This window comes from Oncorhynchus gorbuscha, linkage group LG11, assembly GCF_021184085.1.
Source record: "Oncorhynchus gorbuscha isolate QuinsamMale2020 ecotype Even-year linkage group LG11, OgorEven_v1.0, whole genome shotgun sequence".
In the NCBI taxonomy this organism is placed as follows: domain Eukaryota; kingdom Metazoa; phylum Chordata; class Actinopteri; order Salmoniformes; family Salmonidae; genus Oncorhynchus; species Oncorhynchus gorbuscha.
In genome coordinates this window covers 50,185,434-50,199,120 of record NC_060183.1, presented here as the reverse complement: position 1 = coordinate 50,199,120, position 13,687 = coordinate 50,185,434, and the positions used below count along the sequence as shown (strand labels likewise).

General features: G+C 42.3%; 1 protein-coding gene across 1 annotated transcript in view; it reads left to right on the top strand.

Moving 5' to 3' along the window:
• Positions 1–13,687, top strand: part of LOC124048879 (leucine-rich repeat transmembrane neuronal protein 4-like) — a 130,792-nt gene that overhangs the window by 12,381 nt on the left and 104,724 nt on the right. The window contains exon 2 of the mRNA XM_046370027.1: positions 7,486–9,044. Coding sequence (XP_046225983.1) covers positions 7,486–9,044 — 1,559 coding nt within the window. The remainder of the gene's footprint in view (positions 1–7,485; positions 9,045–13,687) is intronic.

The following is a 13,687-nucleotide window of genomic DNA, read 5'->3' as shown; positions in this document are numbered from 1 at the left end:
CAAATCCTTAATGAGAACCTGCTTCAGAGTGCCATTTTTTTTTTGCCAAAGCAATGGTCTAATGGCTTCAGAACAAGAATGTGAAAGTCCTTGAGTGGTCCAACCAATGCCCAAATCCCATTGAAAATCAGTGGAAAGTCTTGAAGATTGCTATTTCCACAGCTCCCCCCACAGCTCCCCATCTACCTTAACAGAGCTTGGGAATTTTTGCAAGATAGAATAAGAGAAAATCCACAAAGCTTATACAGACATACCCAACACAACTCAAACCTTTAATCTCCGCTTGTCACGCCCTGACCTGAGTATTCTTAGTTTTCTTTATATATTTTGGTTAGGTCAGGGTGTGACGAGGGTGGTATGTGTGTTTTGTCTCATCTATGTCAGGACCCGGTTACGAACCCGGGTCTCTGGAGTGAGAAACAGTCACTAAACCAACTGAGCCAAGAATAGTCAGCAGAACCCAGAAGATGAGGCAGACACAGCAGTACTTGAGACGGTGTATTTAATAAGTAAAAAGTGAAGTTCTTCAGGAAAACATGTAACTCCACAACCTCAAAAGGAATTCCACAAGAACAAAGGCAATCCTCCAAGACAAAAAGGTAAATGCACAAGGTGGAAGGTATAGCACAAAAAGCCTCAAAAGCTACTCAAAAACAAACAAACAAGAACAAAAAAACAGAACTCCACAAGAGAGTCCACCGGAATCAACAAGAGCTCACAGAGTACTAGGGCTGGGTGCTAACATACAAACACAGAGCAAAGAACTGAGTAAAACAAAGGGTTTAAATACAATCAGGGGAAACGAGGCACAGGTGCAAATAATAATGGGGATCAAGGGAAAACAAAAGGTCAAAAGGCACAATGGGGGCATCTAGTGACCAAAAACCGGAACAACCCTGGCCAAATCCTGACAATCTATGGTTTTTGTACTGTCTAGGGGTTTTGTAGATTTATGGGGTTGTTTCACTCTAGGTGTTTATGTAGGTCTATGGTTGCTTAGATTGGTTCTCAATTAGAGGCAGGTGTTTATCGTTGTCTCTGATTGGGAACCATATTTAGGCAGCCATCTACTTTGGGTATTTGGTGGGTTATTGTCTATGTAATGTTGCATGTTAGCACAGTGTTTATATAACGGTTACGTACATCTTAATCGGTTTTTTGTTTAAGTGTTCTTCATTCAATAAAGAATGTATTCACACCACGCTGCGCTTTGGTCCCCTCCATACGACGATCGTGACACTGCTAAAAATGCTTCTACAAAGTATTGACTCAGGGTGTGAATACTTATGTAAATGAGATATTTCTGTCTTCCATTTTCAATACATTTGCAAAAATGTCTAAAAACCTGTTTCACTGTCATTATGGGGTATTGTGTGTAGATGGAAGAGAGAAAACATTTAATCCATTGTGAATTCAGGCTGTAACACGACCACATGTGGAATAAGTCAAAGGCTATGAATACTTTCTGAATGCACTGTAATGACTGACCACTAGCCTTGAGTCAGTGGTTCTATGTACAGTGCCTTCAATAAGGATTCATACCCCTTGACTTCACCTTTGGCAGCGATTACAGCTGTGAGTCTTTCTGGGTAAGTCTCTAAGAGCTTTGCACACCTGGATTGTAGAATATTTGCATATTTCTTTAAAAAATTCTGTCAAGTTGGTTGTTGATCATTGCTAGACAGCCATTTTCAAGTCTTGCCATAGATTCCCAAGCCGATTTAAGTCAAAACTATAACTTGGCCACTCAAGAACATTCATTGTTGTTGTGGTAAGCAACTCCAGTGTGTATCTGGCCTTGTGTTTAAAGTTATTGTCCTGCTGAAAGGTGAATTTGTCTCCCAGTGTTTACTGAAAGCAGGCATACCCATAACATTATGGAGCCACCACTATTCTTGAAAATATGAAGAATGTTACTCAGTTATGTGTTCTATTGGATTTGACCCAAACTTAACACTTAACACATATTCAGGACAAAATTGAATTGCTTTGCCAATTTTCTTTTGCAGTATTACTTTAGTTCCTTGTTGCAAACAGGATGCATTTAAAAAAATATTTTTATTCTGTACAGTCTTCCTTCTTTTGACTCTGTCAATTAAATTAGTATTATAACTACAATGTTGTTGATCCATCCAGTTTTCTCCCTTCACAGCCATTAAACTCGTAATTGTTTTATAGTCACCATTGGCCTCATGGTGAAATCCCTGAGCAGTCTCATTCCTCTCTGGCAACTGAGTTGGGAAGGACGTATATATCTTTGTAATGACTGGGTGAATTGATACACCATCAAAAGTGTAATGAATAACTTCACCATGCTCAAAGGGATATTCAATGTCTGCTTCTTTTTTTTACTCATCTACCAATAGGTCTTAAATTCAGGCCGTAACACAACAACATTTTGAAAAAGTTGAGGGTTGTGAAAACTTTCTGAAGGCTCTCTATGCTGATGACTCAGCATTATACACGTCAGCTACCACAGCAGGTGAAATCACTGCAACATTTAAAAAATAGCAGTTTTAAAGTCATTACTAGCCACTGACTCAGTTTTAGAGTCATTACTAGCCACTGACTCAGTTTTAAAGTTATTACTAGCCACTGACTCAGTTTTAGAGTCATTACTAGCCACTGACTCAGTTTTAAAGTCATTACTAGCCACTGACTCAGTTTTAAAGTCATTACTAGCCACTGACTCAGTTTTAGAGTCATTACTAGCCACTGACTCAGTTTTAGAGTCATTACTAGCCACTGACTCAGTTTTAGAGTCATTACTAGCCACTGACTCAGTTTTAAAGTCATTACTAGCCACTGACTCAGTTTTAGAGTCATTACTAGCCACTGACTCAGTTTTAAAGTCATTACTAGCCACTGACTCAGTTTTAGAGTCATTACTAGCCACTGACTCAGTTTTAAAGTCATTACTAGCCACTGACTCAGTTTTAGAGTCATTACTAGCCACTGACTCAGTTTTAGAGTCATTACTAGCCACTGACTTAGTTTTAGAGTCAGTGGCTAGTAATAAGCTGGGCAGAAATATATAAAAAACGTAACGCTTTGTATTTGAAACAAATCATTCACTAAACCATAAACCTCATCTAAGTCTTGTAATGAATAATGTGGCAATTGAGCAAGTTGAGGAGACTAAAGTGCTGGGTGTAATCCTAGATTGTAAACTGTCATGGTCAAAACATATTGATGCAACGGTAGCTAAGATGGGGAGAGGTCTGTTCATAATAAAACGCCGCTCTGATTTCTTGACATCACAATCAACTAAACAAGTCCTACAGGCCCTAGTTTTATCGCACCTGGACTACTGCCCAGTTATATGGTCAAGTGACACAAAGAAGGACATAGGCAATTTACAGTTAGCCCAGAAAGAGCAGCCCTCCTGGCCTTTAATTGTACACGGAGAGCTAATATCAATAACATACATGTCAATCTCTACTGGTTTAAAGTAGAGGAGAGATTGACTGCATCACTGCTTGCCTTTGTGTGAGGCGTTGACATGTTGAAAGCACAAACTGTCTGTTCAAACAGCTACCACACTGTTCAGACACCCATACATACCCCACAAGACAGTCCAGAACAAACTAGGAAGCTCACAGTACTACATAGAGCCATGTCTACATGGAACTCTCTTCCACATCAAGTAACTCAAGTGAGAAATAAAATCCGATAAAAACAGATTAAACAGCACCTCATGGCACACGTCGGACTATGAAGAGACACACGTTGTATTGTACATTTTAGATTTTACATGTGTAAAAAATGAAGTAATAAAGTCTTATATGATGTATTATTTTGTTTGCGATGTAGGCTGTTGTTTTGTTTTGTTGTGTTTTGTTGCAATTGTTTTATTGCAGTTTGGAACCCAAGAGTAGAAGCTGCTGCCTTGGCTAATGGGTATCCTAATAAATACGAATTACTAAAAGTAGTGGTAGTAGTAGTAGCTGTTGTAGTTGTGGTTGTAGTAGTAGGAGCAGTAGCAGTAGTAGTAGTAGTCGTAGCTGTTGTACTAGTAGTAGCTGTTGTATTAGTAGTAGTAGTAGTAACTGTTGTAGTAGTAGTAGTAGTAGTAGTAGCTGTTGTAGTAGTAGGAGGAGGAGCAGTAGCAGTAGCAGTAGTAGTAGTAGTAGTAGTAGCATGAGGAGCAGTAGCAGCAGTAGTAGTAGGAGGAGGAGGAGGAGGAGCAGTAGCAGTAGTAGTAGTAATAGTAGTAGTAGTAGCTGTTGAAGTAGTAGGATCAGTAGCAGTAGTAGTATTAGTAGGAGGAGGAGGAGGAGCAGTAGCAGTAGTAGTAGTAGTAGTAGTAGCTGTTGTATTAGTAGGATCAGTAGCAGTAGTAGTATTAGTAGTAGTAGTAGTAGCTATTGTAGTAGTAGTAGGAGGAGGAGCAGTAGCAGTAGTAGTAGTAGCTGTTGTAGTTATAGTAGTAGTAGCTGTTGTATTAGTAGTAGCTGTTGTAGTAGTAGCAGCTGAGTGATTCTGTTACAGAAATGGATTTATACAGTCTGTCCTAGCACAGTATGATAATGGTAGTCACAATAAAAAGCTAAGGTGTATCAAGGGTGTGCAGAGGTGTGAATGACTGACTTGTATGGGTTGGAACAGGCAAAAACAGCCTATGCAGTTCAAGGGGAAAGTAGTATAAACAACTGAAGTGATAATGGGAGAGTGCTAGGAATTAATAGGTGACAGTTAACCAATATGATATTGTAACCAAATGGTAATGACAAGGGAAGCATGGTAGAGAGGTGGTAATAGAGACACAGTTTATGAGTGACACCTCTGAGGGTAACTTCTGTTCATCTCTGAATTAGATAAGAAGCTGAGGAGAAGAAGATGACTTAGTGAAGCATTAGTGCATGGGCCGCTCATTAAACCACACATAGTGTTAATCAGGGCATGAAGGTCCCTAGTGAAGAGGGTACAAGCTAAATTATGTATCTCACAATCTATTTTAATAAAGCTGCACATGAAAACATTTGAGAGTTGAATGCTTCTCACTCGATTCTTTTAGGAGAATGTGTAAATGCACACTGAATCTGACGAACACACCTTGTTTTATCACACAGAAAACACGGAAAAATATGCAATTAAATGTATTTTACAATTAATAAACATTGTTGTGTTTCCATAATGTTGGTTTGCCTTTGTTAAGAGTGTGGGGCCACACTTTAACTTTAAACCTTTTCTCAATCTCAAGATGCAATTAAGACCCGTCAATTTTCTTAGAACGCATTGTAGCGGCTCCTATCAGATAACCTGGCATTATGCTGACCTCACCAGACCTTGATTATGGCATCAGTCAATTATAAATGTTGACGTAGATGGATGTGAACAAACACTTTTCCATAACATCGTCCTTAACAAAGCACTGTCGTTAGCATCCTACAGATGGCAGCATTGCAGTAGCGGGGTTTCTTAGTTATATTAAAGAAGTTTTTTGTCAGGATTGGCGAGCATCCACACTAGAGGAAAGTTTATCGTTCTACAGTACACCTGTCAATCAACTGATCGCCACATCCTACTGCATGCTGTAGGGCTATTAAATAAGATGGTAGCACAATACCATTCAGTGCTTTCAGGGTGTGTTCATTGTCATAGTGACAACTGCAAATAATAATTCAATATACATACAGTGAAAAATAATGTTTTTAAATGTAGAAATTCAACAGCAGATGCAGCCTGCTGTTAATAAAAATGTAGTTATTTGTTACATTTGAATGTGTGTAAAACCTAGTAGTACTACCTGTTTCTCTGAGAGTGAGGTGGATAAATAGCATTTTGCAAAAAAAAACATGATTATTTTTCTCTCTGAAATGAAACCATTAAGTGATCGATTTTTAACAAATACATGTCTGTCATCAAACAACCCCATGCTATGAAAATATCATTTTTAAATTAAATGATAAAAGCAAATTTACCAACATTTCTGAAAATGGAAATATAGCGTAAGGTAATGGAACTCTTCATGTGCTGTAGGATGCTTCCCGGCCTCCATTGGTCAAATAATTAATTCTGATAAACTGTCACCCCGAGATGATACATTTAAATCTGAATTTTAGAACATACATTTTGTTGCACTGAAGCCCAAGTACCATCAAATGCATTGTATTCCTTGGTCTCATTCCATCTCGTAATTTGTTCAGTTTTGCGACACATTCGAAACGTTATCATGCAGACAACATCACGGTCACATTTTCTTTCATAGAGCAAAAACCTAGGATGATTGGACTGTCACCATGACATACACATGTGATAACCAATGAAACACAGCTATGGACTATGTTAAACCAGACATTCATCCTATCTTTTGATTAGAGGATGTTTACAGGCTATCACATTACGGAGGTTTAGCCCAGAGAAAAGAGCACACATAAGAAATGGATGCACTCCTCAGGAGAAAATCAATGCACCCTTAATAACAGATCGTTAGTGACTCTGTAAGGGGAGCGCTTTTAATGTAAACAGCTCACTCTCACCTAAGGATGAAGACCGATATCACACCAGGCTACATGTACAGATATTGGATCTTCGTTTTATCACCCTGTTCCAGGAGAACTTTCTGGAAATGTTAAACTTGTAGTGTATTTGAGGTTTAAAAAAGGCTTCTGAAGTTTGTATTTTCCACTTAGAAATTTCAGACTTGATTTTCCCCTTAAGAAAAATATATCAACCCCTGTCAAAATGTCTATGAATTATAATCCACATAACAATTCACAGTTTCTGTTGCTGCAGGATTCATTTCCTGCTGTAGAAAGCTGGCTCAAAATAAAATCCTACATCTTCATACTGACCGATTGTCATGATCACCATCACTGATTCAACCGTCTGTATCTGCAGTATTTCTTCTACATGTTTTATAACCCGAAGTAGCAGTAGCAGAATATCCAAAGAGACGGCACAGCATGATCAGATTCCCTTTTTTGTCTGTGCGTTTGCTTATTTCATGATGTGCGTTCAAAGGGTTAGTATACATGTATGTATTTTGTTTGGACACAGAGTTGTTTAATTCCATAGGGTTTCTAGAGAGCTGACTCCTTTGTTTTGGAAGTGAACACCATGATTTACTCAGACCCTTAACCGCTCTGTTATGGGTCAATGTGTAGTGGCTAGATTCTAAATACATATGCCTCTGGATTTGTATACACAATTGCCAGCTCCTGAATGTTCATTTGCTGTGTTTCAGCTTGCTTTTATGACATCTCTAGTTTTGGCTCAAGCACTGTGGCGGCTTGTGGGAAGACTCAATTCTGGTCGATTGCAGTTAAAACCAAATTAAAACCACAATTTTCTACACCATTTCCAACCAGATGGGTTGTTGTCAGACACTTTCAGTAAAAATATTTTTTCCTCTCTCTCTCTCTCTCTCTCTCTCTCTCTCTCTCTCTCTCTCTCTCTCTCTCTCTCTCTCTCTCTCTCTCTCTCTCTCTCTCTCTCTCTCTCTCTCTCTCTCTCTCTCTCTCTCTCTGTCCCTCTCTGCAGCCTCTGCCATGCGGCGCCGCTGGCTTATGGTGCCTCTGCTCATGCAGGTGTGGCTGGCAGCATCTCCGTCCCTCAGCGAGCGTCCATGCCCCAAGAGCTGTCGCTGCGATGGGAAAATTGTCTACTGTGAGTCCAGCGGTTTTCGCGATGTGCCCAAGAACCTCTCAGGGGGCTGCCAAGGCCTGTCCTTACGCTACAACAGTCTGGTCAGTCTCAGAGCTGGACAGTTTGTGGGCCTCAACCAGCTCATCTGGCTCTACTTAGACCACAACTACATTGCCTCTGTAGACGTACTGGCCTTCCAAGGCGTCCGAAGGCTCAAGGAGCTGATACTGAGCTCAAACAAGATCACAATGCTCCACAACACCACTTTCCACCCTGTACCCAACCTCCGCAACCTGGACCTGTCTTACAACAAACTGGCGTCTCTGCAGCCGGGCCAGTTCCAGGGCCTCCGCAAGCTCCTCAGCCTGCACATGCGCTCCAACTCCTTGAAAAGCATTCCTGTGCGTCTGTTCCAGGACTGCAGAAACCTGGAGTTCCTGGACCTGGGCTACAACCGCCTGCGCAGCATCACACGCAACGCCTTCTCAGGCCTGCTGAAGCTGACCGAGCTGCACCTGGAGCACAACCAGTTCTCCAAGATCAACTTTTCCCACTTCCCACGCCTCTATAACCTGCGGGCGCTGTACCTGCAGTGGAACCGCATCCGCTCCATGAGCCAGGGCCTCACCTGGACCTGGACCTCCCTGCAGAAGCTGGACCTGTCTGGTAATGATCTGCAAGAGGTGGATGCTACAGTCTACCAATGCTTGCCCAACCTTCAAACACTCAATCTGGATTCCAACAAGCTGACCAACGTGTCCCAGGAGACCGTGTCTGCCTGGATCTCTCTGATCACCATCAGCCTGGCGGGGAACGTGTGGGACTGTGGTCCTGTGGTCTGCCCCCTGGTGGTCTGGCTGAGGAACTTCAAGGGGAACAAGGAGAACAACATGATCTGCGCTGCCCCCAAGGAAGCGCAGGGAGAGAAGGTGATGGATGCTGTTGACACCCACAGTGTGTGTCGGGATAACTCAATCACATCCATCACGGCCAGCGCCCCACCCACACCATCTAATGACCCAGACCAGACAGAGCGCCGCCCAGTCTACCCCACACCACCCACGCAAGGTGGGAAGAGGGGGGAGGGATCCAAAGGAGGCCCTACGTCTCCAGCTGTTACCTCGGTTGTGGCGCCACCACCTGAACAGTTTGAGCCTGTGTCCTTTCACAAGATAGTGGCGGGGAGCGTTGCCCTGTTCTTGTCTGTGGTGATGATCCTGTTGGTGATCTACGTTTCGTGGAAGCGCTATCCCAGCAGTGTCAAGCAGCTGCAAGAGCACTCGGCCGCAGCTCGTAAGCGTCGGAAAAAAGCCAGAGAGACGGAGCGCACGCTGAGTTCCCCACTGCAGGAGTACTATGTGGACTACAAGCCCACCAACTCGGAGGCCATGGACGTGCTTGTCAATGGGACTGGCTCCTGCACCTACACCATCTCAGGCTCCAGGGAATGCGAGGTATGACCCACACCATCCGCCACCCCTCCTAATCAAATCTCTTCCACAGCGAGGCAACCTGAGGTAAATGTTTACTGCTTTTGATTGATATTACATCAGTGGCTTTATTTCCGTATCTCCCCTCTTGGATTGGCTGTAGCTTTGTTTTGGTAAGGAATGGTATGCTCTTTGTGGGATGTCGCTATCCTTGCCTTGAGTAGTTTTCATTGTGATCAAAGAAGAGTTATGCTATTCACTTACACCCTTGTCTCTGTTAATAAGAGGAAAAACATTGTTTGATGTAACATTGTGCTGAAATGCAATACGTACAACCGATTAGATTTCCTATCCTGAATAATTTCACTAGCTTATTTGTGATAAGTTACAGTTTTTTACCCATGTATTCTGAGAGGTGGATTCAATTGCTTATTTAGGTGCAGTTTTTACCCACCAAAATGCCAAAGGCATTTTTTGTTTGTGTTTATCATATCTCAGTTCTGTTTTCAATTAGCCACTTCGTTTGTGGGGAGATTCATCCCTAGACACTTGGAATGATAACGGACACTGTTGTGACAGCAAGAAGATTCCCTCTCCACTGATGACTTTATCCTACATCTATTATAGCCCAGACTCACAATGGATGCCGGTAAAAACGTCATACACAGCTTCCTCTGACTAGCTTACCATCTATGCCTCTCTGTCTTACCTTCATATACCTACAGGTGTACAACAGACACACACACACATATACAAACAAACACACACACACACACACACACACACACACACACACACACACACACACACACACACACACACACACACACACACACACACACACACACACACACACACACACACACACACACACACACACACACACACACACACACACACACACACACACATGCATCACAATGCATGTACTTCTACAAATATTCATTGTCTAAAACTTCCATAAGGAGTGCCACTGGGAATGTTTGAATTCACTGGACAAATGAATCATTAGACAAACAAAAAGATAAAACACACTGTGGGACAAAGTCCAGTGCTTCTCTTTCTTTTGGAATCACCTTGTTTTTGACAACATAGTAGAATCTCAACAGATAGAAGCCAAGCATACATTTCACGTCATTTAAACGTTTACATTTGCTCCTACTGTTTCTTTTGTACTCTATGTTGCGTCACCCCCCAAAAAAAAAAGGTTTGTTTATTTTCAGAACTGTATTTTATAAAGTGTAGTTTTCTTTAGATAACTTGAAAATGGTCTTCAATCAGGTCTGGTTAAACTGGTCTTGGATCAGTGTTTCAAGGCATATTCTCTGTGTTCACTGTGACCGTTTAGCTCTGATGCTGATAAAAGTGTCTTTTTGTATTCTGACGTTTGCCTTTGAAGACAGTGTGTTTGTTTGTCTGTCTGTCTGGCTGTGGATTTTATGACTTTGGTGATTTGGCAACACTCATATGCTTTTTTTATATGCTGTGTTACGCAATATGTTACTCTTACAAGGTAGGGAATTGCTCAAATGGGTCTTCAACAAGTTCAAAGGAAAAGGATACACTCATATTCATCTGCAATTTCAGGTCATTTTTTCCTTTCTTCTTTTGGACAACTCATATTTATTCAGGCCTGAAAATGCGACAAGCAAAACCGTGTTTGCTAACAGGATTCAAAAAAAAAAAAACGTACATTTTGTCTTACGACATCACAGTGTTCCTGAGATAAATGTATGTTTATTTCCCATAAAAAGCAAGATCATTAAGTCAGATTGTTAATGGCTTGAACAGCATCACACCACAAAACACTCTGAGGATTGCCGGTGGCAAAAAAAATTAGTCTGCAATTCAGCAGGCAAGCTGAACTTAGATGGTAGTGTCTTTAGTTGACAATTAGGCATGCGGGGGACTTCAAACACTCACCGTTAGTGAGAGAATATCTCTCTCATCCTCCTAATCCTGTCTCTTACACACTGCGGCTCTGTGCCGTCGCTTTTCACAATGCCTTTTGATCCTTGCTTAATGAGGGTGTTAGATCACCAATATAGCAATCGGATTACCTGGAAAAGAAGCAAAGACTGCTCTCTTCCTTAACATTTTCCCCAAGGCAACCCAAGTGCATCTTTATTGGTACTCTCCACTTATATATTCCCTACCTAATTTGCTTTCTCTCCTTGTCCCTCTTCCTCATTTTATTATCTCTACAACATCCATTCTTGTTCTCTTCTCCGTGTCTGGCTTGGTGTTCACCATTTTCTCCCTTTATTTCATTTTAAAATCCACTTTTCAAAGCCTTAAACTTATTTTATTGAAGCTTCTAGACTTATTTTACGACATGATGAGCCACTGGGCCTTTGCATTCATTGCATGTGTTTTAATTGTTTATGCAGTTATGTAGCTGTTTGCTTACACTAGTAGTGCAGGACTTTTTCTTCTCCGGTCAAAAATAACCTTATCAGGTTATTGTGGCTGACAGTGCCATTAGATTCATACTGGGCTGGAGGCACGGCAGCCTGAAGAGTTGTGAGACAGACAGACAGGCAGTTGGCTGGCAGCGAGACAGGCAGAGAGACAGGTAGAACAGTAGACAGGCAGAGAAACAGGTAGAACAGTAGACTGGCAGCGAGACAGGCAGAGAGACAGGTAGAACAGTAGACTGGCAGAGAGACAGGCAGAGAGACAGGTAGAACAGTAGACTGGCAGAGAGACAGGTAGAACAGTAGACAGGCAGAGAGACAGGTAGAACAGTAGACTGGCAGCGAGACAGGCTGAGAGACAGGTAGAACAGTAGACTGGCAGCGAGACAGGCTGAGAGACAGGTAGAACAGTAGACTGGCAGAGAGACAGGTAGGACAGTAGACAGGCAGAGAGACAGGTAGAACAGTAGACTGGCAGAGAGACAGGTAGGACAGTAGACAGGCAGAGAGACAGGTAGAACAGTAGACTGGCAGCGAGACAGGCTGAGAGACAGGTAGAACAGTAGACTGGCAGCAAGACAGGCTCAGAGACAGGTAGAACAGGAGACTGGCAGCGAGAAAGGCAGAGAGACAGGTGAAACCAGGTAAGCTGGAAGGGCAGGATACATAGAAGGTAGGAAACTTGACGCACAGACAGGAAAGGCAGTTAGGCAGGCCGAAAAATCAGCAGCCATCCAGACTAGACAGATAGATTGGCAGTGCTGGGTCCACACATACACAAAGACAGCTCTCCACAGACAGCTGTCCATCCTGTGATCACCGCCAGCGCAAAGCTTCTTTTTTTTTGCCAGATCAGAGGTCTTTAAAGCAAAGTCCAGCAGATTGGCATGTTTTCCTCTGTGGCTGGATCAAACTGCAAGGCAAAAGAGGAAACAACAGACAGAATTAAAGGACAGATCCTATCAAACCAATGTCAAATCCTTTTGCCCAATTCAGATCAGTAAGTATGTCTGTAACTTATTGAGGCCAGCTGTGCTGAATTTATCATGATCTGACACACTTTGGCCGCTTTTACACAATTGGGCTGCGTTTACATAGGCATTTACACAGACAGCCCAATTTTTCCACTAATTGGTCTTTGAAATGGGCTGCCTGTGTTAGCGCAGGCTAACGTTACTATTCATAGATTCACTTTTGATGAATATATACAGTTGTAACGCCAGGGTAGTGGGTTCGATCCCCGGGACCACCCATACATAGAATGTATGCACACATGACTGTAAGTCGCTTTGGATAAAAGCGTCTGCTAAATAGCATATATTATTATATATATTAGATAAATCCATGGTTTCCTGCTTATGGCGAAAGACACACAGTGGCTGCGTTTACACAGGCAGCCAAATTCTGATATATTTTGACCAATCACATCAGATCTTTTCACATTAGATATTTTTCAGAGCTGATCTGATTGGTCAAAAGACCAATTTGTGGGGAAAAAAAACCATCAGAATTAGGCTGCCTGTGTAAATACCGCCAGTTTCAGAGTTCAAAATACCTTCCTCCTGTGCGTAGGTGTGTGTCTCTGCTTGAGTGCCTGTGCAGGATATGCACACGTGGGCACATACAAGAAACCTTTCGCTCTCCTGCTAGGCTATTCTTAGAGGTCTCATATCTTTGTTTTTTCCACCCTTTTCCTATGCTTCTTCAAGCACACATTATTTTTTAGTGAATTACCTATCTATCATTCGCCCCAGTCAGGCTCCTGCTCTATGGCAAGTACTGCTGCTGCTGCTACTGCTGCTGCATAGACTCTAATGCCATTTGGCTGCCTTCCACTGCAGGAAAATGCATGCCACTCACAATTGATGAGTTCTATTCTCCCTGCAAGGGTGTAGTATTCTATCCTCACATGTCCAGTGTGTAGCTTTTTCACATCATAGGAACGGGATAGATTCAGACACACGTTTGAAGTCTCTTACCATCGCAAAAAACTGTGTTTTCATCAATGTCATGCATCCCCAGGCATTGACTAGCATGGATGTGTGCAAGAGAGAGAGAGAGAGAGAGAGAGAGAGAGAGAGAGAGATGGGGTGGGAGAAGGAGGAAGAGAGAGAGCGGAAGAGAAGGGAGAGAGAGCAACAGAAGGGTGGCGAGAGAGATAAAGGGAGAGGGGGAAAAAGAAAGGGGGGAGAGAGAGACACGCTCACACACACACATTCTCTAGAGATATGTGGCCTATGAAGTGACCCT